Consider the following 27398-nt stretch of genomic DNA (forward strand, 5'->3'; position numbering starts at 1 on the left):
TTGACATTGTGGTTCACACATTAGATAATATGGTTTCAGTGCTAAGCTACTTAAATGTAAACTGTATAATGGATGGAATTTGAAAAATTGCTTAGTTGGGATTTTTAGGCAGAAGAATGGATACCTTCCTAGATTAATTATTTGTATAAAGTTTGCTAATACCTTTTGCAATAATTTGTTACTTAACTTTCATTCACCATTAAAACTAGTTTGTTGATTTGATCATGACTTTTTTGTTATTTGGTTGGATTTTATTCTTTCTTCAGGTCAATATTGCCAGAAATACTTTAGTTTTTATGTGATAATATATTACTTTTAGTTAGATTTTTTTAAAAAATAATGCTTACATTTATACCTATAAATGAACTGGTTAAGAAATCGTAATGGTCCGGGGTGAATATCTCACGGTTCAGCCCAGGTGCCTACTTACTTCCTTTCTTAGGTTCTCAGTGTACCTTACAAAGCAAATAAAAGAATGCTATGACAGAATTTTGTAGGCTATGTCAGCCTCTGGTGTGCTTGTCTAAGGGAGAGGAAAAGACTCGGTCCTGTGATGCAGGAGTATGTGTTCCACTAGCTAAGCAGAGAATTGGCACCATCTCAGCCCTCCCTGTGTTAACTGTGATGTAGAAGTAGAGTGCGGTTTTTCCTCTGTACATCATTTAGGAATCTGTGCAGTCAACAGCGTTTACCTTATTGCACTCTATAGCAGAACTGTATGCTATAGGATTTGTTACTGAGGCTGATACAATAAGCCCATAAATTTGTACAAATTGAAGTTAGAATAATGTAGGCTCTAGTCATTACAAAATTTCTTATTGATGGAAATTATAATGTCCAACTAATTCTGAAACTGTGCAAGACTTTAAAGTGAAAATAGAGACCTTTCTCTTATTTCAGCATTGTCATCTTCCTCATAAACATCCTGTAGATGTTCTACCTGTAGAATTTAAAGTGAAAAAGATACATCTGTAGTTCATTTAGTGAAATGCAATTAGTATGGATGGCAACAAAGCATACAAATATGGGGAACTTACGTTAGAGTAATATGTCTGTTGCAAACCAGAATCGCTAGTCTTTTTTTGTTGGCTCAGTAGCAAGTAAAAATAATACAAATACAAGTACAGACTAAATATCAGGTGAAACTACTTAGTGGTTGTGACGAGATAATTATGTATTGTACCCACCTGTTCTCACAGGTGAAGGCAGCATGATTTTACATGTTCTTGCTAACTGCACTCTGTTGTCTGTCCACCTTTCCCTTAGGAACAACTGTGATGCGTATGACAGCATTTGATGCTGATGACTCTAGCACAGACAATGCTCTTCTGCGGTATAACATCCTCAAACAGACACCTACCAAGCCATCTCCAAATATGTTCTATATTGACCCAGAAAAGGGAGATATCGTTACAGTGGTGTCGCCTGTACTGTTGGATCGTGAGGTAAGTGAACATTTTCCTATCGCCAGTCTGACATTTTGCTGTTTGTGCCTATAATCATCTTCTGTGATGTGAAAAGAGGTTCAGAGTATTGCGGGGGTGGGGATTCAGATGTTCAACTTTGAGGAGTCTTTTAAGAGTTTTGTTTATTTCTTATTTGGGCGTAAGAAGTTATATGCTCTGATCAATATTTATAAATCTAGTAGTTCATAATTTCTAGGCAAGACATTTAGTGTTGGATGGTGAGAGCAAAGATCTCAGGAATATGTGGAATTCAACTTCAAGTTACCAATTGACTGTGTGGAAGTTAAAAACAAACAAACAAACTAATTGGGCATATAGCTTGTTATGAGATTGTTACAATTTGGTGCTTTAAATACTTTTCTAGAATTTTCTTTTTGAGTGGATTTAATGGACTAATTAACTTGGTACCCCATAGGCAAAAAATGAAAATACAGAAAAGGAATAGTAAAGAGACAGGTAGTCTGCATGTGGTTTTAAGGTGAATTACCATGGGGCCAAAAATCTATGTTTATTATAGGTCATTAACATTAGGAGAGCATAAATTGATAGCAAAGAAAGCTTAGGTATGATGATTTCATGTTCAGAAGATAATAAAGTAGAGCCAATCTGTTAAGACAAAGGTTTAGTTATCAGAATATATGAGATCTGGGCACCAATACAATGATGACCTAAACAGTTACTCTATAAACCACCACTTCTTTTGATTATGTAGCCCCATGTGCTCTTAGGTTCCCGGAGACAACCAAGTTCTTTTCTTGCAGGCTGTTTCAGGTATGTGCTGATTTACTGAACTTGTCTTCTAAGTTGGTTAGATTCAGGACTGTCCAATGTTCTCAATATTCAGCACATTATTTCTCATTTTAACCAGAGGAAAATGATGCCCATACCACTTCCCATTTTAGGTGAGTAGTTTTTCTGCAGGCGCTTCCAGCAGCAGATATTTAATGGGTAAACCAGACACACAGTGCAGCACAACTAAGGTCTGGGCCTGTAGATCTGTCTTTAAGTCTAGAGGGATTCCAATTCTTTCATACTTGTGTGGCTGGCCACAGAATCATGCCCAAGTTAAGATTTATATAATCACTACCTCTTTGCCTCAAGTTCCCCTTCTAAATTCATTGTTTCAGTGCAAAAGCTTTACACTGTTTTCTAAAGTCAGTTTAGGTATTTTTATTCCTAATAGATAACCATTCCCCAGATTAAACCAATTTACTCAAAATTAGAAAATCAATGGAAAGGAATGAACATGCCTGCTTTTCCTAGTATCTTCCAAAGGTCACTGGTGATTCATGAAATAATGATGTCGTCTCCATACAAGAAGTCTGGCCTCAATCGAACAGATATTATGGCTGGGTAGTATATCCTGAAAGCAAGATCTGAATTCCTCATGATTTTTAATAATAGCGGATTCAATACCTTTACTTTGAAGGTGACATGGCAAGCTGCAGTCTTGAAACTGCAAAGTAATTTTTGTTGTTGCTGCTGTATGTTGTTGTTGATGTTTTATGTTTTATGAGCCAAAATGTAGGGCTGTGTAAAATTTTAACTCTACAAACAAGCATTATCTGCTGTTGAAGTCCAGTCTAATATTGTCTTGTCAGGTGAAATGCTTGGGAAAAAGTATGTTTTCCATTTCTTCACAAGATGCTCTGTATTGTGCTCTCTGTCATCTTTGTGGGTTCAGCCTCTTCTCCCCCTTCCTGTTTATGTATGTCTTGTGTAGAAACTGGTAGTCATGCCTCCTTTTTTAGATCTGTGGAGGTAACCGTTCATGGTCAAAGATGTATAACTTCTATTTTTAACCTTAATAGCAGCTTTTAGGGACAAGCGGCCTAATGATCTATTCTGAACAATTCTGGGTACCAACATAATCTTGATACTATATAAATAACTCTTATGTATTTCTACATAAGACATTGAATTATTCATTGAATTGTTCATGACACTGAATTATTGTAAAAGAATTTTCTGCCTCAGAGAGAGACAGGAGTAACATCTGGAGGAGGAAATGTCTTAGCTACTGCATAGGGAATAAGGTATCTGCGTATCGCCAGGCTTGAAGTGACTTTCAGGATGCTGGAAAGTTGGTGGGCAAGAGGGAGTACTATTTGCCACTCCTCTGTAGGATATCAGCTGATATCAGTGCCTTACTGTTGTTATATTTTCTCTGGTGAACCTTTGTAGATCTTAAATGTTTTGGCTGTTTATCACAATCTTCTATGAAGTGCATTGTAGAAACATGGGACAAAGAAATGATCTTTCCCCTGAGAGCCTTGCTAGTAGGTGTGTAACATCAGAGGACAAAAAATACAGATAGAGACATTGAATGATGGTTGGACAAAGACCACATGAAACAGTATTTGTGAACAGGAGAGAAGAATGCTTTTACCTCCTCAGTTCATACCCTTCTTTTGTTGGCATCTCAGTGGAGAATGTATTATAGTAGACAGGCATAGGGAACAGCAAGCTTTTTCGTTAATGTTTTCCATTGCTTGGAAAAGAGAATGGATGTCGAACAACTCAGCTGATCCTTTTTGATGACTGTGATTTGAGTCAGCAGTATTTGCAGGTAACTGGGTGTAGCTCATGAAGATACACATGGTATTTATGGGGGGGGGGGGGGGGGGGGGCAGGTGCATTTCTGCTGGAGAATTCCACAGCTCCAGAAACTGCAAGAATTGGTCCTGGTGAATCTGATTATTCATGACTGCCAATTCAAACCAGCAGCTTCTCCTAGATTTTACATAGACTTTAAATTGGGTCAATTGCCTGTGATTTTTCTGTCTTTTGCTAGCTCTATTTATTTTCTATTTGAATCTTAAAAGTGAGTACCAGTCAAAAGTGGATTATTCTTAGTTGTTCTTTGGAGGTGTACTGTTTAAAACTGTATTAGCCCTAGACATCAATTAAGAAGCTGAATTAAAGTAAAAATTCTCTAGGATGGACATGGAGAAGGGAGAAAACTATTTCTCATTAATCATATGTATATGCACCGGCGGTTGATATGAACTCTTTTAAAGCATGTTAAAACACGGATTAAAATTACTCATGTTTTCCACCTCTTTTAGTAAGTTTTACCACCGCTTGGATCTTGATGCTTTTGGGAAACTTTCCATTTCATTTAAGATGAATTAACAGAATATAAATTGTTTGGGGCTTTGTTTTGGTCTTTTTTTTTTTTAATTTTAAGTGTCATTTATTTCATGTTTGTGCATCAGAGGGAGCAGGAGACAGGGGATATTGTCCTGTGGGAGACACTGAGAAGTGGAAATACAAAGCATCTGGCAGGTTTTGCACATACTGTATAGTCCATATTATTTTTTCATGCTTCAACATTTTCAGAAGTTGCTATGGCATAGCCTCAGAAATTCTTGTTTCAGTGCAAAGAATCAAAATACAGGAATTTATCCTAAAGTAAAATAAAGTTTGGCCATCTAGAGAGCTCAGGTTTTATATCCAATTGAATATATGTGGGAGAATCCTAGCATGCATAAGTAAACATCTAGGTTAATAATTTTAAGGAGGTGAAAATCAAATCAAACATTTTTTTCTGGTAGTACTTTAGAATTAAAAGTAATTCTAAGTCGACATTTTTAAAATAAAACAAAATTTAAAATAAAGGAAAAAGGAAAGAATTAGCTTTCTGGTGAACCTCAACTGTGCATCTGCTTGTTCTTTTAGCTACACAAGATGAGCTCAAAATGAAGACAAATTTTCTAAGTTCCTACAAACCTTCAAAATTTCTTTTTCTGTGATGGCATTTATTAGGTCTCTTGCTAAGTTGAGAGTATGGAGGTGGGAATGCTCCCTGGTGTGATAAGTGACCTCTCCTTCAAAGGCTATTCCAAAGCTCTTCTGTCCATAAGGCAGCAGAAGGAATATGTAACGTGGAAGGCATCGCTCTCTCTTTAGGGTTGTTTTCTTTCTTGCACTATCTAGAAACAGAAAGGTTATCTGAGGTCTTTTCTTTGAGTTGCCTGTCTGCTTTCAGATCCCCAACCTAGCTATTTTATTTTTTTAACTTTGGTAGTAATTGAATGAGTGTTTGATTTAGCACGGATGGGTGACAGCGTGTGCTTTGGAGCTATTTCCATAGTATAGTATCACCTACAAAAGCATTAAGCAAAAAAGTAATTCTCTCCAGTATGCAGAAGTGTATGTTGGAATCCTACAGATTACATCCAGCAAGCTGCTGAGTGCCTTTGATTTCTATTGACATCTGCTGAGGGAAGCTGAGTGCTTCATGGCTCCAAGACTTAGCACCATGCAGGATTTGTATGGCCTGAACCTACCAGAGTATTTTTATTTATAAATTTTTCAGATTCAAAATTTTTCCAAAGGTGCATGATCCTCAGGGTTTGCAGTGAAACTCAGATAATTTCTCAAAGAACATCCATTTTCATTTTCAGAAGGCAGGTAAGGACATATTTTTGAAGATTAATGTGGGGTTTTTTTTTCTTGTGGGAGTTAGGCATCCTTGAATGTGTCAGCAATAAAGATTGAAGAGTGTTAGGGGGCAAATTATACCTCCAGATATCCATTGGAGAATACATTTTGATTCATAAATTCGGAGGAGAAGGATGCCCTCCATCAAAGTGTATGGTCTAAATGACCTGAAATAGAGCACAACAGGAAAGAAAAAAAAAAAGGGGGGGAGAGGGAAGAAGAAGTAAAAAAGAGGAAAAAAAACCTTGGGGAAATGTCTTGAATTTTGTATTTCGGGGATGGAGAGTCCATTTCAAAGTGACACTTCCCTGCAGTGAAAGAGAAATAATGTTCATCATGTGCATAGGAGGAGAAAACGCTTGTAGTCTTGGAGAATCAACTCTTAAATTTCCTTTATGGATCAGTAATCAGTTTTTCTGCTTATTCACGATGCTGTTTTGCCAGTGTTACAGACCTCTCTGCTCTGCAGGAAAGTAGCTGTATGATTTGTATAAATTTTATATGACTAAAGTACTATAAGAAAGCTGCCACCACAGTTGCTTAAGTGAAATATTTACTTTACTTCTCACAGTTTGAGGAGTAATATGCTTTTGCTTTTGATAGGAACTGCTGTGCTTAATTTGAATTAAAGTTAACAAATAGTTTACAAATGAGGTATCTGCTACATGCTGGACTATATGCTGTCACATATGTTTTTAAACACCTCTTCTGAAGAAAAGCAATTCAAGTATTCTGTGATTCTGAGAAACCCTGGGCTAGATTCAGTTACATGAAATGTATGTTCTCCAGTGAGACTGACACTCGGTGTGCCTGCACAAGCAACGCCACCGTTTCAGTAAGCAAGTGCTATATTCCGTAACCATTTGAACCAATCGTGGTGCATCAATCTACCGTTATTTGAATCATATATACCTTTCCCTCTCTTTATTACTTGGAAAAGTGGAGCTGAAAGCCTTATGCCATAAACGATGAGAAACCTGGAGTTACATTAACCCATCCTCCTCATGTTTATGTGGACCGCTTGTAATAATGTAATAGCTGGCTGAGCCTCCCGCTTAACCTGACGGCTCTAAGCTTTAAACAACTGCAACAAAAAGCAGTGTATAACAACTAGCAAATGCCCATTCCTATCCATACATTGATGAATGACTGTACAGTGTCTAGCAATTTTTCAAGTCAACAGCAGCCCACTGATACATATTCACCAATACACTGCTCGCATGAAGGAATGAATGCTTGCATAAATGTTCTTTACAGTATTCAACCAGTTCTGCTGTGATAAGTAAATCACAGCGTTCTTGTTGATAGGGCTTAAGTTCTCTGAAGGGGAAGCAGTAGGAAATAGAAAAAGCTTGTCCACTTCTGCAGATGGACACTACCCTTTTTATCCATGTTTTCCATTTTGGAGATATGTGTCTTAAGCAGTCAATATACTTATAACTTACTCGATCTAAATGCAAATGCTGAACCAACAGTGCACTCTCATTTTTAATGAAAAGATATTAATCTTTTCAGCAAATGTATTCCACATTTGATCTTCATATTAACCTCTAAAATATTCGTATTTACAGTGATTGTGGGAAAATGTATACCTTGGAGCATATCAGCTCTGAGTTGGAATAATTGTATCATTTTGTCTTGTCTTCTCTGACAGAATTCCCACTTGCACACCTTTAACTTGCTTTGCAATATAGTAAATTCCATAGCTGGACCTCAATTTCTATGGTTTGGGTTTTTTTAGTGACAGATATGGCAATATCTCATACTTCTTCTCTGCTTAAAATACAAGATAAACAGGTCATTCATCCTTTTCACTTGATTAATGCATTTCTCATACTATGGTTTCTGATGCTTGTAAATGTGAGGAGGAGTGGGTCTTCAGTCAGAGAAAAAGTGGTGGGTCTTCGGTCTCTTTTCAGAGATTATTCCATAGTCCATCATATTTCAAATATTAGAAAAGTAGAAAAATGGGGAGAATAAAGATTCCAGTTATAATGCTAGCTTATGAACAAATGGACAGAGAGATGGAAAGTGCTTGTTAGTGAGAGGTAAACTCATATTTAAAGTTAAGTTTATGATGAACTTTCCAACATTGGGGCTTAAATGTCTGCTGTGGGAAAGAATCTTATTTTACTAGACATACCAGTAATTCTTAGTTTGATTCCTATTATGTTTTTGATGAGAAAGCTCATTAACCCATTCTTAAATCTTGAAAGTGGCTGTGCAAAAGAGGTAAATAAAAGTAAAAATGATACGTCAAAATATAAGTAGTATCATTCAGGTTAGGAACAGTAAAGATTCCCATTGCCAGAACATTAGAAAAATTGTTCATTTAAAAAAAAACAAGTCTGATCTGCATAAAGCTGTAGTGGCAGAATTTCCGTAAGCTCTTCATTACATTGTTATCTGTTTCTGCTTTCATTCCTTTCAATACATAGTTTGATAGTCAGATTTTGTTTTAAAAAAAAAAAAAGAAAATTATCTACAATAATACAGACCAGATTTTCTTTTCTATAAAAATCTGTGAGGGGTGAACATATCACATCAGGAACCTCACAGGCAGCCATTTCAACACGATGTTACTGGCTCTTTCTGGGCAGTGAATATAATATCAAGATCACAAGGGAGATAAATCACTGAATGGTTTTCCTTCAAAACACTAAGCGCAACATGTAAGAATCCTACCTCTGGAAAAAGTAAAACCATTGGGTGAACAAACACATTTGCTTTCTTTGTAAATGAAAGGCTCACTGAATAAGCTACTGCTTATACTCTATGTCTTGCATTTACCGTTCCAACTGTGAACTGGGCATGACTGGCTACAAAATTCTAGTGACCACTGAAGCTCCCTTCAAATTCTTGCATTGGCTCCTCTGTGTGGGTGGTTGAGGCCACAGCAGGCTTTCCTTTGTAGTCCTAAACTCTGATTTGTTCACAGTGGGTAGAAATGGGTAGAAACCCCTAGCTATTACAGACTCCAGATTATCATCCTGCCAGATCTGCTGGCCAACATCTGTGTGTAGGTGCTCCTTTACACTTTCATCCAATATAAACTGGGATAATCGCTATATATACTTCTTAAGCTTTCTAAACTGTAGTTTGCTGGTGGGATAAATAATAACCACCTAACAGGCAGAGCTTCTGCAGGGACATGTTTCCATCCTCTATGTAGGTGAACCACATGAAATCCCAAACCATCTCTCAAAGGAATCTTTTTCTACTTGCTTTCTCTGTGTTTCCCTCTGATACTGAGGGAAGAATAAAGAGCATTCCCAGCTCTTCATGAGGATCTTGGATTTATTTCTTAGGTAGGCTACTGGCTCTTCATTCCTTTAGTATGTTATCCACCATAGTATGAAAACGAGGCAATTCTCAACTATTGATGACTCCAAGCATCATTTTAAAATATATACTCCTATAATAGCTTACTTTCTGCAAAAGCTCCATATTTTCCACAAGAAGATGTGAATATGATTTTTCAAACTTGCAGCCCTCTGTAGGTGCACTGAGAAATATTTATATTCTCCCTCTCATGTTTTGGGTCAGGAGTTTTGGTATCACTAGCTCCTGTGGCACATAGTTTGCTGATCCTCTAGGCGTGTCACTCATCTAAACATCACGAGTTTCTCTGACACTGATGTATTTCAGAGAGATTTATAAAAGATCTTCAGGACACTTCTGAAGAGTGACACAAAGCATGATATCAGCTGCCCACATACTTTGAATAGAGGCTGATAACTGAAATGTTATCTTTTTTGGCTAGAGTTTCTTTATTTAAAAAATTGAATGGCATATTAGCTCTGTGGATGTTTAGATGTTAAAATCCCACTGTGACAAGTGACTGTCTAAGAGGGCAAAAGAAGTGGTGTACTTATAACAAAAAAACTTCAAGTGGCAGATTTTGCAGAGTGCGCTGCTAAATTAGTAAATGCTGGCACATATCTGCTAGTATGAAGGGCCCGATGGTCACTAAAGTTCAGCTACAGTGGAAGATAGTAAAACTTAGAAATTCCAGATTAGAGACATACCATGTGTTTTGTAGATGCCTGGGGCAATGGCTTCAGTTCAGGAGAGAGAGGATTGGAAGGGCCAAAAGGTGAGAAAAATCCGAAAGATTCTCACTGCCCATGTTTTTCAATCCTTTCTTAGGGCTGAGGAATATGACTACAAAAGGTAGAAGCAAGTCTCTATCGATTAATCCCAATACACCCTCTTTTTCTTACAAATATCCCTAGCTTCCGAACAGGTTTTGCTGTCTGGATAAGATGAATTCCTCCTTGTTATAGAAGTAGTAAAGATGTTATCGCAGTTAACGCTTGAGAAAAACTTTTTGAGTTTTCTATCTTAAAAGTTTGATTTTTGCATCAAGTGTCAATACTTTCAGAATGCTCAGTGCTTAAGAGAGCAAAAGGGAAAACATCTGGAAGTAGTCAGTTTACAACCAGCATGACTCAAGTAGAGTTAGTACCGAAAAGTAAATGGAATTACTTCAAAGTCACTATAGGAGTAATTGCTTAGCTATATCAGAGTTGCAGCTCAGAGTGCTTGGGACTCTACAAGAGTTACCCCAGAGATGCTTCAGGAGGGAAAGTTTTGTGTGCTTTAATATGAAAATCAATCACTGTTCTTTCTTTTCTCAAAATACAATAAAGCTTTGGAAACCAAGCGATTAACAACTCTACCTTTAGTCAAGAGCAGTATCAAATATATACTGGCAACATACTTGTGACTGTAATGAGCACTTAACCCTAATATTGTGGGAAATTCACCAAACATTTATGTATCTGTATGCTGTATTAACATCTTGGCAAGGGAGAGAATTACCCAGAAATTAGGATTGGCAGATGACATACCGGTCATCTTCCCAAGAGAAAACAAAGAAAAGAAAACCCTTAGATTAACGTTTAATACCAAAAAGGAAAAGAGAATTTAGCTATAAAATTTTGGTTTGGATCCAGATTCCATAACCCTTTTTTTTTTTTTTTTTAACAGAAAAAACGATATTGTCTTTAGTGTTCCGCTAGCATAATTCAGATTTCCCAGTGCAGTTATTGTGGGATAATTCCTCTGGCATCAATGGAACGTTAATTTTGATTCTCCAAATACCAATCAGATAACAGGTTCATCTTTCTCATTTTATTTTCACTTTATCTTTCTTGTTTTCTTATGACTTTCTATTTTTAGAGTGTATGTAGCAAAAAATATTTTAAATATGCTGCTTTGTAGGAGATTTTATCTTAATACCATCAATGAGAAAATTCTTTCTCTCCAAATTCTGCCTAATTGTACCTATCCTTTGTGCTGGAGTATCTAATTACAATAACATGAATTAAAATGTGGGACTTTTTTATTTTCAGCTTTTCCTCTCAGTGTAATTGTATTCTTTTGGCTTCTGTGAAGTATTAGGTAGCATTTCTCTATTTAGTTATGTCAACATCTCATAGTCCTCAGTTTGTACTATTGAGTTATATAAAGCTCTATTCAAGGTTAAAAAAAAAACCCTCTTAGACTACATGAATAACAGTTTTTAGTTTTCTGTTTATATACTCAGTAAATCAACTAAAAGGTAATCTGAGAAGGCAGAATGTGAATAATGTTGGTACATTTGACTGAATTATACATTTTAGTTCTTGGAACAGATAAACACAGGTAAATACACAGAAATATCCTGAAGAAACATCCCTTTGAAGAGATCTGGAGATGGATAAATTGTTGAATTAAGCATGTATAAATATAGAGAGTAATGTTAATCAAATTTTTCTCTGCTTCTCTTTTGGACTGGAGAATCCACTAGTGTTTAACTTGTAATACATTCATGTAACTTTTTGCCTAATTTTTTTTTTCATTTTTATATATTAAGCAAAGTGCCAAAATTGAAATCTTAATTCAAATATAGCTGGAACATCCCAGAGAGACTAGTGACAGCCTTTGAATCTGTTTTTAGTTGTAAATGTTGGACATTACGTCCATATTATGTATATATACACATTTCAGAAGCTCAAAATCTAAGGCATAAATGAAGTCATTCAATCATGTGGTTGATTACTGTAGAATTAAAGAAGTTCCATTTACCACAGTGTCCTGGTTTCAGTTGAGATAGAGTTAATTTTCTTCGTAGTGGCTGGTATGGGGCTATGTTTTGGATTTGTGCTGAAGACAGTGTTGATAATACAGAGATGTTTTAGTTGCTGCTGTACTAGTCAAGGACTTTTCAGCTTCCCGTGCTCTGCCAGGTGCAGAAGAAGCTGGGAGGGGACACAGCCAGGAGAGTTGATCCAAACTGACCAAAGGGCTATTCCATACCACATGACGTCATGCTCAGTATATAAAGCTGGGGAAGAAGAAGGAAGGGGGGACATTTGGAGTGATGGCGTTTGTCTTCCCAAGTAACCGTTACGCGTGATGGAGCCCTGCTTTCCTGGAGATGGCTGAACACCTGCCTGACCATGGGAAGTAGTGAATGAATTCCTTGTTTTGCTTTGCTTGTGCGCGCGGCTTTTGCTTTCCCTATTAAACTGTTTTTATCTCAACCCTCAAGTTTTCTTACTTTTGCTCTTCCGATTCTCTCCCCCATCCCACCGAGGGGGAGTGAGCGAGCGGCTGCGTGGTGCTTAGTTGCCGGCTGGGGCTAAACCACGACACACAGAAGGGCTAGCCTTTTCTTTATATGTGTTATATGGCTATGAAAGTTCCCTAAATGATTGATTTTTCTCCTTGCTGGAAGATCACTGAATTCTCTGTCAGTGATTAAAAATGCTGCCATTTATGCATATAATTCAGTTTTGCTGATTACTTTTTACAGTTTGCTTTTGACATCTTTAATTTGATCTGTCTTGTGTCATGGATTTTTTTTTTTTTTTTTTTTAAGGCAAACTCAATTTCCTTGAGAGGAAATCCATAAAGCATCATTCTCCCTGCAGAACAAGTATAAGCTGACTCCTTCAAGACCATATATAAATCACTCTTAAGGGAAGATATTGCTCACTCAGAAAAGTGATTTGTAAACAGTTTAAGATTGTGCCACATTATAGTACCATCTTCAAATATGAATTCTGCCTTGTAGGTTGGTAGTACCATGGAGCAGTATTTATGAATGTTGAATTTTCTTTTTTGACACACAACATATGATGTCTTCAGGCTATGTTGCCTGACACTGCTCATTTAATGATTTTTAGAATATTGGACCACAACCTGCCCTAGATGAGGTTGTATTTTCAACATAAGAAATGAATACCCTTACCACCTTCATTTTTCTTTATACTATTTATACTAGGATGTTGCCTTGCATAAAGTTTGAAAGTACACTTAGACGGGCCAGGCAACATATACGCTACAGACGAAATGCATGGTAGTGCTGATAGGGGAGGAGAGTTACAATCTTTGAAATGGGGGATAATTCCACTGGCAATCATGAAAATATTTCAGATCTAAGGGACTACCACAGAAGAGAGGCCCTAGAATCTGGCCTTTGCTTCTGCAGTGAAGAGGAGGGGAGGTAAATTTTATTCCAAATGTATTTCAATTTAATAAACATCTGTCATGTATATTTAAAACTGCCATTTCAGGATTGTAATTATATCATCTGAAAATAAGTTCTCCTCAAAAGAGAATTGAAGTGACAGGCTGAAGAAAATGAAACATGACATTACTCGTTCTCCTTTCATCCTAGAGCTAAAATTTAAATTAATTTTCTTCTTCTTGTCGGAAAGTATTTTAATTGGAAATTATTTTTGATTGCAGTTTTCAGAGAGGAATGGGTGTCTTCCCATTGTATGTGTACAGAAGTTGTTCAGTGTCTCCATAATATTTTACAAAATTAATCATTTGTAGATATTTTAAATAGTTGACAGCTGTACTGGTAATTCTAAAGAAGGTTAAAAAATTAAAAAACCTGAGACAAACATAAAGATTTTCACCTTTTTTTTATTCCTCGGCACCTTTGCATACAGCCATGTTGTGTTTGTTGCTATAGTTACCTGCTTGTTGGAAGAAATGAATATTTGATATTAGCAGTAACTAGACTGTAAAAATTAGATATGCTGCTTCAGTTCAATTTAGGTTTATCACAATTTTTTTACAGCTAAATTTCCTTTAAAAATGTTGAAGAAAAGTTATGGAGCCATATTCTTATGGGAGGTACAAGTCTCTATAGCCCTGTAAGTTCATTCACACTCATTCCACAGTCCTCTGATGAACTAAAAGATCCTAATTAAATTTTATTTCAATATACTTTAATTTTCAGCTTTCAGACCTCCTATAATAGGAATTTCTCCTATTAATATCTTAATCTAAATATCACAGAGGACAATGGTAGTCATGCCATGGCCATCACCGATGGTGGTTTTCTGTGCTGAAACAGAGTGACCCAGCCTACAGGGGATCAAATATAGGTGTTCGGCCTAATTACTCACGTCTAAATTATTTCTGGTTTGGCGTAATGCTTTTTTGACACTTGATTCAGCCGTCACCAGACAGTGAAGCACCAGAGGGTACAGGGGTGCAGCTCTAAATAGCTATCCAGGTAACAATTCAGTGGAAGTTGCACATTAGAGAGGAAAAAGGTCTGCAAAGTAATAAAAAGAATATGTGGGTTTATTAGAAAAATTACAAGATTGAAGCAGTTGCTACTTTGACATTTACCTTAGCATCAGCACTTTACTGCGTGCATGAAAATCTTTGGCAGAAAGAGTGACTTAAGGAAAAATGTTGCTCTGAGACATGTTTTCATGCAATGCTATCTCACCCATGAGAAGTGACAGAAATTCTGTCGGCTGCATTATCTTTCATTACCCTAATTTCTGTTGTCTTAGAAATTTCTGAATAGTCTCTGTGTACTTTCATTAATGTAACCTTGATAAAATAAAAAACTTACAGAAGAGACAAACTGAAGGGAGATCACAGTTTCCCTAGAGGATTTCTGCCTTTTAAACGAACCATGAGTGATAGACGGTATAAGTGCTGAAATGAGAGTGAGTTTTTCAGGGGAGTTTGTCAAAAGTGTACGTCTAATATCTGGAAGTGCAGAGATTTCCACTACGTGATTAAATGTTTGAGAATACAAGAGGAAGACAGTAAAATCTGTGCTGATGGTAATAAAGGTCTGATTTGGGCTTTCTTGAGGTAACTGGAAAGTTGTCTCCATTGATTCTTGCAGCAGGTCCAAGGCAGCTGTGCAGCTGAACAGGGGAATTAGAGATAGCAGGGCTTTTTGCTGGACTCTTGACTTCTCACCATAGCCTAATTATAACATTAAGGCATCATGTTCCTGCCTTAAAGGACAAATAATCACCAGGTTCTGTACGCTGTCGTCACTCCACTTTTAAAGGTAGCACTTTCAGATAACAATAGGTAAAAGCATTGCTTTTAGCAATGTGGCTAAAGAGATGGTTGTAAGAGGTTCAGAGAAGCAAGCAGTGTGGTTCAGTTAGAAAATTCCAGCGCTTCAAAATAGATTGTTTTTTCAAGCCTGTTTTTTCTATGAGAATTGAAAAGGTCTAAGTTGAATCAGAAAGTTTTAGAAACTGTTATGAGTTCGTTTGGTTTTGGCTGTGCTTGCAGCAAGAGCTGGTGGTGAGGCAGGGTGTGCTGATCTGTCAGGTCCCTATTACAAAAGGGTAATGTGACTTCCTCCCAGCCACTTGTCTGATGCATTCTTATGCTTCAAGAGGAATGCTTTCCTACTTTCCTACTTTCCATCTTTCATGCTAGATCTCTCCATACGTCTGTCTAGTTTACTGACCTAGCCAGAGAAGCTTGCTGGGTTGCTGAGTTGAATCGACTCATAGAAATGCCTTGGTACCTCCCAAAACTGTCACTGGGATGGAACCGTGTGGCTGAGCAGAGGGGCAGGAAGTAAAGCCTTTCTTTTTCAGCAGTGGTGAGCTCTTTCTTAGCTCAGCTGCTTTGGGTAATCCCCTCCCCTAGGTCCACGACTTACTGTCACTTATGTACATGGTTTTATTGATATGAATTGTTCTTTCTTTCAGGCATGTGTAATGCCTGGAAGCTTATTTAGAGATTGCAGTTAACAATGCTGCACCAAAATTTTCAACACCCCCCCACCCCAAACAAACAAACAAACCAACAAACCCTGAACAAACCTTCAAGAGTTACACTCCATTTCATCCAGCAGCAGAACAGCAGATAAGGCTGGCAAAACACTTTTACCTCGCTGGGTAGCAGTTGTAATGTATCTCAGATTGTACTGCCACTCTGAATTCACTGTACACGGCTCTGGCTCTGTAAAGGGCATTGATTTCCTCCCAAGTAGAGAATGACACAGTTGAAGGCACTTTCCACCTTGTAAAAAATGCCCTCAGCATTATGTCATCACCAACAATATGGCTGTTCTTCCCCAGAGAATAAGAAAAGGAATTTGTTTCTTACATAGTAGAAAATTCTCCTAGCAATAGCCTCAAGCCTGCAGTGGATTTTCCATCTTGCCTAATTTGTTAAGGGATGGGTGAGTTTTTCCTAAGAACTGTCTTCAAGTAACAGGAATTCTTTAAAATTGAGTTCTTTGGATGCACTGGAAGTAGGGAGGGCTCGAAATTTGTTGGCTAACAGGGATCCTTGAACTAGTAATTGTGAGCTGCTTAAGTACATATAGATTTATATATGTAAATCTATATATGTACGTATATGTATATATACATTTTTCTTTTTTTGCATTGAGAGTTCTTTGAAAGACCTTTTATAATTGGCTTGCCTTTAATTGGAAAATGGGACACAGAATTTCATATGATTTTGTTGTGGCTGTCGTATCTTAGCATGAAAGGCCATCACATCACATGGAAAAGTGTAGATACAATTAAATCAAGCATTTACTAAAGCAGCTACAAAAATGGAGGCTCACGACTTGATTTGAGGGAGGAAGTAATCCTTAAAAAACAAAATCCAGATTTAAGGCTGTGTACATGAGCAGAATTTATTTTCAGCTCTAAAGCAGGTGGAAGGTGGAAGGAACAGAATAATGAATACCAGGGTTCAAAAAGTTTTAATAGAAACTCTTGTCTTGTTAGGCGCTTTCCACTAGCATCAATGTATCAGCTTGTTATTTTTTCCCTGTAGTTCATATATCATATTTAGTTTATCAGTCTCCATATGAGGCAAAGAGGATTTGGTTACATGATCTGACATGTCAGTGTTATTTTTGGGAGGCAAAGGGGTTTGATGATTTGATCTTAGTGACTTGGTAAGTTACTCCTACTTGAAGAGATGGGATTTAAATTAAACTGAGGATATTAGCTTCCAATAGATAAAGCAAGATACATTTTTCTTCTTTCATCCCTGAAATGATAGAAAGTAGTATGTAATTTTTGTTTCATGAAGATGGAAGACAGAAAACTGACACAGATTTTGGAATATAAATTAAGAATTTAGATGACATTTTGAGGAAATGGATAAGCAGAAGATGCCTTGTGCTTTAGTTGGAGCAAAACCTGTCTTTTCCAATCCTATCCAGGGAAGATAAATTATATAGTATAATTCAGACTATTACTGATAAGTGTAATTGATCAAACAGAATATTCTAAGTTTCAATAAATAGTAGCAAGAAAGGTAACTTTCTAAACACTTTCCTGTTTTCTGTACAGCCCATCTCAGAAAATAATAGGCAGTATCTTTAAAACAAATCATACAATGCACTGTGGAAAACATACTAGACTATTTTATATCATTTTAAACATATTTTTCAATCAGTTGTAAATATTGGAGAAAACTGGAAAAATGTGTTATAGCATTTTGCATATAAATATATTTCCTATTCATATATGGGCATAACGGTAACCACTCAAAGATATGATAGCTGATTTAAGACTTGCAGGCAAAAAGGAATCTGTTGCAAATAAAAGGTAAAGGCGAAGAAATGAATAGTTGCTCCTGTAAGAATTCTAGGAGAAAGTAATGAGTGGAGAAGAAAATGAGTAGCAAATAAAAGTTGTTCAAGAGTTTGTGAAGGGATTCACAGTACCTAATTTAGGCTTTTGAGCAAGGTACGCTCCTGTATACTCAATGAGGAAAGGGCAGTTTGGATCTGAGGTGTGTTGCATAGTCCATTAATAAGTGCCTGTTTCTCTCCACTGATATATGGTGAGCCAGACTATGCTTAGAAACATTAGATGGTATGAGTCCTCTCCTCGCAGACATGAGACGGAAGTGATTACTCTCATCAACTACTGCAAAAAAAACCAGCGTGGGAAAAGTTGGGGAAAAAAAGACCCCAGGACAAATTGTGTTTTGCATGATCATTTCCTCTCTCGGGAATACTGCTGTGTGGCTTTTTTACTATTGTGCAAACATCTGGAGAGGTACAATTATATTTATTCAAAATCTCAGTCACATGAATTCAGTTGAAAATAATTCTAGGATTTTCTTCTTCCTTTTGGCTTTTAGCTCAGCGTACATCTGAAACTCTGAAGAGTGCAAAGATTTTATTCCTGTGGTACATAGATTATATTATCTAATAGCAATCTCTGTCATAGCAGAAAAGAGTAACAACATCCTTACCAGATAAAAGACAATGCTTCATCTCCAAAGAGCCTCAACCAGTCACATAATTCATGGCTTTCTTTTTTGTCTACTTGTAAAAGATTCATGAACACTTCTCCCGCTACTGCCTGCATCCATCTGGTTCTTCAGTAACATGAATTAAGAAGAGCGTGTCTAGTTGCTGTTCCTATTCCATTTTTTTGTTGTTGAATACTCTTCTCAAGTTGCTAGGCTGGGATCTAGCTAATGCAGAACCATCCATTTCTGCTTTTCCAAAACTCTACAGGAAGTTGCATGCTGATGTTGGTATAGACTGACCAAGAAAAGCACAACTAAGATTTATCTCTTTGTTCAGTCCTTTCCTGCAGTAGGGAAAACCTCAAATAGCCTGTCTACTCATCTGCCTTTTCCTGGGTAATCCATCTCTGGAAACAATCTTCCATATGTATAATTGTCTTCTTGGGAGGACCAGAGACTCCTGTGCTGGTGGCACACTGATTTATTCCTCTGCTAATCCTTGTGTGTTTGGCAACAGAATATTGTGCTATGTCTTGAAATAATAACTGGATGGATGATGACAGAATACAAAAAGATTTGCTTTGAACTATTTATCTTAAAGCTATTTTCTCATCTGCTTCTATTTATTTTCCTTTTTCTTCTAAAGTTCTAGTCTGATAAATAATATCTTTTCAGTGGCTCTCCCCTTCTGATGAATTTCTCTTTTTCGATGAACAACATATACTTAAGAAAATAATATATTTTTAAAAGTTTTCAACATCAGTGAGGTTAAAGAAAAAATATAAAGGAACCAAGAGGAGTTAGAAATGTATTATTGCAATAATAAAACACAGGTCAACTTACCATTCTGGAATATATTGGAGCAAAACTATGGGAAAAACAGAGAAGAGAAACAGGGATGGGGAGATTTGTGGAAGACAATGAAGCACAAAAAATAATCTGTTGAGTTAGAATTTTGGCTAGTTCACTTATGTGTATTGTATTTATGAGTAATGGAATGAAACTGGATAAAGAAAAATATCCAGGAACATTTTCTATCAAAGATTAAACTGTGAAATTACATTCTAAATGAATGTTCACAGGTATACTTTGAAGTAGAACAGAAAAAGAACCAACAACTTCCATGTATGTGATTTAACAAAATAAAGCCATTCATGAACAATGTACCAGTCAGAAAAAATAACTTTCAAGGTTCAAAATCTTTAATTTCCTACATTTAGAGGTGTTTTTTAAAGGTATATATTGAAGTAAATGGACAATTTTTACAGCGTGGAATTAAAAATCCTTAGTTTTGAATGTTCATGCATAATTTTGTGTTTAAGGTTTCAAAAACATAGAACAAGTAATCAAAAAGGAATATATATTTCAAAAGACCTATTAAAATAAGTCCTTTAAGGAATGTGCAGTATAAATCAGTCAGTAGATAGCAGTGCTCCTCAGATGTGTGGGGAATATCAGTGGATGTAATGGAAAAGTAAACAGGTGAAAAGCATCCGTGCTATTTCTGAAGAACACTGATGACTTTTGTGAAGAACAGTTCATTTCTGAATATCCAGATGTTCGTATAATAAGGTACTATTTAAAGTTAGCACAAACTTCCCTCTGTCTCCCTAGATAGCATCAGACTTTTGAAGTCTTTTAAAAGATATAAATTGAGTGTTTCAGAAAAAAATGCAAATCAACACATATAAGCGTGGCAGAAGAATAGAAACAAGAAAGGGTCTAAAATGTTATTTTATCCACATTGTTTCAGATTTTGTGAGTCATCCAAGCTTCTTCTCTACTGTAGAAAATTGCTTCAGAAATTGCTCCAGGTGGTTAGCTCAAAAATCATGCTTCCAGATTTGTTCATAGACTTACTACACTTATTCACATCTGCTCACTCTAAATGTACAGTAACAAATACTTTGGTTTTAGTCCCAGACTTTGAACTTAATCAAGGTGCAAGATTTTCTGAAATCTAAGCATAATTTTTTAATAGAAATATTCATGAAGCTTGTATTAAGGAATTCTTTCTGTACTTCCTTTTGTTACCAACAAACCAGATCCCAGTGTGGTGAAAAAAGTGATGGTGATATTACTGGAAAGTAAAAATCTGGTAAGGCTAGTGCCTGGAATCAGTACTTGCCCGAGTTGCATAAACAAAACCAGCAGATAATATTGCAAGCTTCTAAAAATGTATGGGACATAATGAGGGATTTCTGGAAACAGAAACCTTTTGGCAAGTGCTTTGCTGCATGCTGACCCTATTCATTGATGGAGAGAATATTGCTGAATGTTGAGGGTAATTTCTTTATCCTCAAAGAGGTTCTAGTTCCAAGGCACCCTGCAGAGATTTGCATTGACATTCACAGTTTAAGCTTCAAGAGAAGATATATCTGGTGGGGTCTCTGATGTTTTTATTGGGAAAAAAAAAATTAAATTCTTCATTTTTTGTGTTAAAATGTACTCTAATTTATTTAACGGCATTGAATATTCCTTTGGTTATTGTTGTTGTAAGAGATGGCTGGTAGTTTGATCACCACAGCAGGCATGTCCAAGCCTGACAGTAAGCCAAAGTAAAGCCCTTGCTTAGTGGTCATTTTTCCCACCCTAGCAAAGATGAAGGTAACCCAATCAAAGTGAAACTTGATGGATATAGTGAAGATATACCTCATCTGTGCGAGACCATGTGGCAATAGGATGTGAACATTAGAGACTGGAGGCAAAACTTCCAATCCTGATGGGTAAAATTAGATGTATTCCTTCATATTTAATCTCTTAGATAAACAGGGTCAGAGATTCAAAAGTGCTGACTTTGCCAAGAGGTGGGACTGCTCAACACCTTTGAAATTAAACTGTTTTCCACATAGCTGGTGAAAGAAAGATGTAAGAACCTCATTTTAGACAACCGGAATGTCAGATTCAATTGCGTTGGCTTAATCTCAGCTACCTCGTGAAAAGGAAATGGCAATAGAGTGATCATATCAATATTCCAGGTATCAGCAGAGGGGAAGTAATATTTTTAAAATATAATTTACATGAAAATGTTCCTCAAAGACATGCATTACAAATATAAAGGATATGAAGGCCATCAAATGAGATAATAGAAGGAGGAAGACAGCAATACATTTTATTACATCCCCTTTAATCACAGGAAAATCCATTTTCAGCTAATCAGCTATTGATATGCAGAATGATAGGTTCTCACAAGTTCAAATAGGTGTTTCATCTGAAGATGCCGCACTCTGTAGCCTGTAGTTCACTTGACCTGTTCCTTTTACACACATGTGTAAAAGGATAAGGAAATAAGGAAATAATAGAAAAGATTTGAAAAATGTTTACCTAGAAAAAACATACTGAACACTTATAACAGATCACAGGTTTAAAGACAACTTTTGTGAGTAAAGTGTGTTTATTTTACTACCAGCGGAAGTCTTTCGAATCTTTGCTTCATCAACAAAATGGAAATTTGTTAAACAAATCAAATGGATCCAGGCCCCAGCAGATAAAAATCTTCTTTTTTTTTACTATATCTTTGTATAAAATTTCTTTGTAAACAACATATATGGAGGCCATGACTATATTATGTTACAGCCTTAAACACACAGGTAAGAGTACTCTTGACCTGTGTCCCCTTATAGAGAGCCCACCTCTGTAGGAACAGTCTGCGAGTCCCTTATTACACATTAATGAGCAATTCTGTATCCTCAGTTATTGTGAAGAGCTATTTGAGCGGATGAAGAGTTGTTCTATATGGAAGATAGTAATGTCATTTTCTATGGAACATATACAAAGGGACCGTTCTGCACAGGGAAAGTCTTATTTTGGACTGAGGTTCTGAACTGTGAATCTTCAATTGAGATGGAATTTGGCTGTCAAAATGGGTTTATTTTCTTCCTAGACTCGGGGTTTATATTCTTCCTAGACTCGAGCCATTGTGGTTGTGTGATCTTAAATTCAAACACAGTATGCACAATGATAGTGATCCCTATTATTTGACAATATGCACAGATTTTAGGTCATAGTTTATATAATTATACATTTGTGTGATGTTCATTTATGCTGTATATATTGTGCTCATCATACTTGCTGCTCAAGTTCAAAAAGCCCCGTTATTTACAAAATAAATAGTTTTGATCGTTGCAAATGTGTCTTTGAATGTTGCAAATACTGTGCTCATGCAGTAGTTACATAAGAGTATTCCTTCAAATTTACTAAATCAGTAGGATTAAGTTGATATGTAAAACACATCAGAGTTGTTTAAGGTAAAACAAGAAAATGTATTCAAGGCAAATAATCCTTAAGCCAATTATAGTGAAATCCCAAATCCAAGATGTATTTATCTGGCTGCATAGGGCTGTACAAGCCCTGACTCAAGATGATGGTAGTTATGCAAACAAATGCATAGTGTAAGATTAGTGTTATTACAGTATAAAATACACATATGTGTACCTCAAATTTTAGTCATATTCCAGATTTGTGAAACAAGACTGAAACAAAGGAGTGAAATGTGTAAATATTGGACAATGTAGTCTGAATAATACTTACACTGAACAAAGAACCCGTTATATAAAGAATAGACATAGTTTTCCAGGACATTAGTGGAGGAAAGGCTGGTGTGTTGTTATCCCCATGTAGGTAATACAAGAGAAGAATTTAAAAAGAAGAAAAGAGCTTTAAGTTTGGCAGAAGTTCAAGTTTTGAGCATACCTAGTTAAAGATGGTGGCAGAGCCTGTTCTTACTACACTCTTGACCTAGGCGAAAAACACAAAATCCTTGTCATGAGTAAAATTTTGCCCCATTAATACTAAATAATTGAAACAAGTCAAAAAACCATTTTTCTCTCGCTAGCGAAGACAAGGCTTAGGTTACAGCTTTCCAGAGGAATAAGGATGTTGGCATTCAGCAGAGATTATTTGCATTAAATTTATAGTAGACTTATAATCAGTTGGTCCATTTGCTGACTCAGAGCCTCAGGTGAGGTAGCGTGATGCTGCATGAGTGCAGGTGATAGGATTTCCACGCACGTGGTCGCTGAAGTTAATGGGTCTTGGGCAGAGGAAAGCAGAAGCAGATTTTAGCTGTTAGTCTGTGGCTCTTAGCATTCACAACTTGGGGGCATGTGTAGGCGGATTCTTATATATAATGGTTTTCTCATATCCAGTGTTCTGCTGATTCATATTTGCTACTGTACTTCTTTACAATTTACTGTATATCTTTCATTTCAGAAGTAAATATTCCGCCCCATGGAAATTACTGCTTTTCTTATTTCATTCTATTAATTAGGGTGTCAGAAATGCTCATTCCCTGAACTGAAATGTTGGAAAACAGTACCCATTTCATGCAAATACTCAGCTACTATTTTTAATCCCTTCTTTTTGCCATCTGAGACTGTATGCTGTATTTATAGTATTTTTTGAAAAAACAGAGGCAGGTTGAGAAGAAATGCTCTACAAGCTTGTAAATTCTCATGAGGCTTTTCATATAAACCTTCTCCTTCTTAGAGAATGTTAGATGGGTGTGCTTATGAAGGGATTTTATTTAACTGCATTAAAAGAGAGAATTCTTGATCTGTCCCAGATACTTCTTACCTTCCAAAAACTTTTCTGCGTGGCCTGATTTTAACTGGGCCATTTGATTTCTTGTTAACTTTGGTCTGTACAACAACCAAAACACAGGAGACAAAATCATTTTTAGAAGTCATTTTAAGCATGGGAAGTTTAGTTAAAGGGTGAAGCATCATTAATTTTATCAGGCCATATAAACAGAAGGAAAAATAAGTCTAAATAATAGAAAGGTCAAAATCATGGGTATCTGTAGTTATTAGCAGAGCTTTATGGGGCATTAAGAATTTATATTCCCTGGTGACTCCTAAACCTATTTTTATAATTGACAAATAAATCTAATTGCTTGCTTTACAGCCATGAATTTTTTTTTTGTTTCCCTAGAGTTAAGCACTATAGATGTTGAAAATGATAGTCTGTCCTCAGAACTTTTAAATGTTATAACTGAGAGTGATACCTGGGCCTCTGTTTGAACCCTCATTCATCTTGGACCCTTGATGTAGTAAAAAAGCATTTGGGAAAGCTAACATCACACTCTCTTGTAGCTGTATTAGGCTCTACAGTGCTAAGAAGAGGGAAAAAACCATATTGGTGTGGAGCTTATTTTAGACAAAGATTGTAGACCTGTTGAGTAAGAAGAATCTGTATCCCATTTTCAGCACAGAAAGGTACTGAGGATTTTTCTAGATGGTCAACACTGAATATGATCAGTCATGTGCTTAAGGACTGCAAAATGATTGTCCTTCATTAAAATTTGGTTTGGAAGTAATCCTTCGTGAAGCTGAGTGTGGCAGTACAGTTGAATGCCCATGCCTGCATATGCATGGCCCTTGCTAACTTGCTCCATCTAGGGGATACTTTACATAATTCATGTTTTCACATACACTTTAAGCCTTTTAAGTCTTTTAACACCATTTAAATTGGATTTACACTAGTGTAATGAAATCAAAATCTAGCCTGTGAACAGCAAAAATCTACTTTATTCATAGAACAATATGATCATAGCACTTGTTTTACTTACTGGTACTTGTTTTACTTAGCAGTATTTAATAAATGTATAAAACCAGTTTATTGTTTGAGGGTCTGACTTCAACATAACCTCCATTTAAGCTGCTCAGTAAAGTATTTACAAAATGTATGTTTGGCCCATGTGGCTTTTATGGACCACATCTTTTAATCTGTTGTTAAATTAATCCAGTTTTGCAAAATTTCTAATACAAGAATGAAATTTGAAATGTTTCACCGTGTATGAAAATAAGTTAAAGATAGATTTTATGCTGAACATAGAATTTTCCAAAGGGTGTTTTGACTCTCATGCAGTAGTCTGGAAATAGTTTTAATGTCTTTGAAACCATTTGCATGACCTAGAACCACAAATGCTAGTAATAAGGTGCTGCTCACCTTTCTTGCATGACCATTCTCTGTGCTGACCCCGAGAGGTATTTCCAGTGAAAGACAGAGTCAGTCTAGCTGCAAGAAGCACACGTTTCATCACATTAGACACTGCTAATTTGCTTTAAACTGATGCCTGGGCCTGAGTCAGAATATATGACTTTCATCTAGATACATTATTTCTTATTCATTGATACTGATTTTTAAAGTCGTGCATATTCTTTTCATCAGTAATACTTGTGTCCTTAGCTGTATATTTTAAAGGTATTTAGTTGTAACAGGCAAAATTTTATGCAAAATTAAAATAACTGTCACATCATTAGTTACAACCACGCCAAAACATTTGGTTTGTGAAGTAGCTCATTCCTAGATGCAAGCTCAACAAAAAGCACAGCTTCATTCTGCTACAGTTTTTAAAAAACCAAGGATAGAGGTTAACAATCAGGAGAGTAGAGTGAGTAACACCAGAAATAAGTTTGGCCTACTGTTCTTGAGCTGAGATATGAGAAATAACACACTTGCAGGTATTTGGCCACTAATGGGGGCAGGGGGAGGGAGAGAAAAAAACCCTCTAACCAGGGACCCCACAGCAGTATAAACTCTGGATGGCTGAGGATGATAATGCTAAGAAATACTGCATTGAGATACACTTTCTGGTATGAGATCTCCGTTACATTCCCAATCCAGTTGATTCTTTCCCCTGAAAGCCATACGGTGCTTCCATTGCTGTCAGCTCTAACCATGTTGGTATTCAAAGGAGTGCGCATCCCGTGCTGTCCTGGTGGCTGTTGTGCTTTCTGGGTGTCGCTGGGTCACCCAGGGGTGCCAGCCAGTAATTTTGTCTTTCAGTGGTAACTGAACTGATGGGGATGTGGCAGCTGAAATACAACCTAAATTTACACAGGTTAAAAACGCATGTTGAAACCAGATTCAGATCTGATTGAGAAAGGAAATCTGACTTTTTGATTACTGTGAGGGAGGCAGGACAGTGACACTTTCATCAACTTCCAGTGCTCTGCAATAGCACTTAATTCAAAATAGTCCCTGTTGTTTAGACCCTCACTGGGGACTTACCCAACCTTGTCAGCTGTGTATGTACAGTCATTCTTCCCTCTGCTCCAGCCCTGACCTCCTTAGTGCCCTCACCCTGCAATTGCATAGCCTGGAGTCATGCTTTCCCCTGCCATCACCCTCACAAGGTTTTGAACTTTGCTGCCTGTCTCTTTTTGAATGAGTGAGCTACTTGCAGGCTTGGCATTTTCCTTTAACCTTCCCTTGGATTCGCTTATGGCCAGATCTCTGTGTGTGCTCTCCCTGCAATGCTCTCTGTTAGGCACTGAAAATATAACTTGTATTGTCTTGCAATGAAAACAGCAAATTACTCTTATTACTCATTTCCAGTCCTTTGCTGCAGCAATCCATTATGAAAGAAATAACCACTAAAACTAACAGGAAAGGACAAAAAGAGCAGCTAAGCTGAAATCGCAGCTCCCTTTCCACATTGATGACTATCTGCTTCCAAATTATTCTGCTGTGTGTGGCCCCTCTCATTCAAGATTTCCCAGGTGCTTGCCCCCTAGTGAGCATACCTTTCAGTGCCTCTGAGAACAAAAGTAATTATTATTACACCAGTTTCATAGATGAGGAAGATGAAGGATGATATTGAATGTCTAGGCCAAAATCAGCTAGGAAAGTTGAATTCATAAAATTTACTTAAATCACTATTAAAATAAAAGAAAAATATACAAGTAAAACTGAACATAACTATACTTACACAGTTTTCTTAATTAAATCCTGTGAGTGTTCATTTTCTCTTTTTAAATGCCTTACAGGTGTTTAATGTGATTAATATGGAAAGAAATTAGTGACTTCTTGCATTATTTTAAACTTTTACAGTTCAGCTTTGTACTTAGGCGATGCAATAAGTCAACTGCAATGAAGAGCTCAATACTTTGGAGTATATTTTTCATTTGTCTGACAGTAAAAATTGCACCTGCTCAAGTTAGGCCACCATTTTGAAAATGAGTTTCCATAACTAGA

The 27398-nt window shown here is 36.6% G+C and overlaps 1 protein-coding gene across 2 annotated transcripts in view; it reads left to right on the forward strand.

The window, feature by feature from the left end:
• Nucleotides 1–27398, forward strand: part of CDH13 (cadherin 13) — a 520188-nt gene that overhangs the window by 359875 nt on the left and 132915 nt on the right. For both annotated transcript variants that reach the window (XM_075510904.1, XM_075510905.1), the window contains exon 7: nt 1267–1445. In XM_075510904.1, coding sequence (XP_075367019.1) covers nt 1267–1445 — 179 coding nt within the window. The remainder of the gene's footprint in view (nt 1–1266; nt 1446–27398) is intronic.

This window comes from Mycteria americana, chromosome 8, assembly GCF_035582795.1.
Source record: "Mycteria americana isolate JAX WOST 10 ecotype Jacksonville Zoo and Gardens chromosome 8, USCA_MyAme_1.0, whole genome shotgun sequence".
Classification (NCBI taxonomy): Eukaryota; Metazoa; Chordata; class Aves; order Ciconiiformes; family Ciconiidae; genus Mycteria; species Mycteria americana.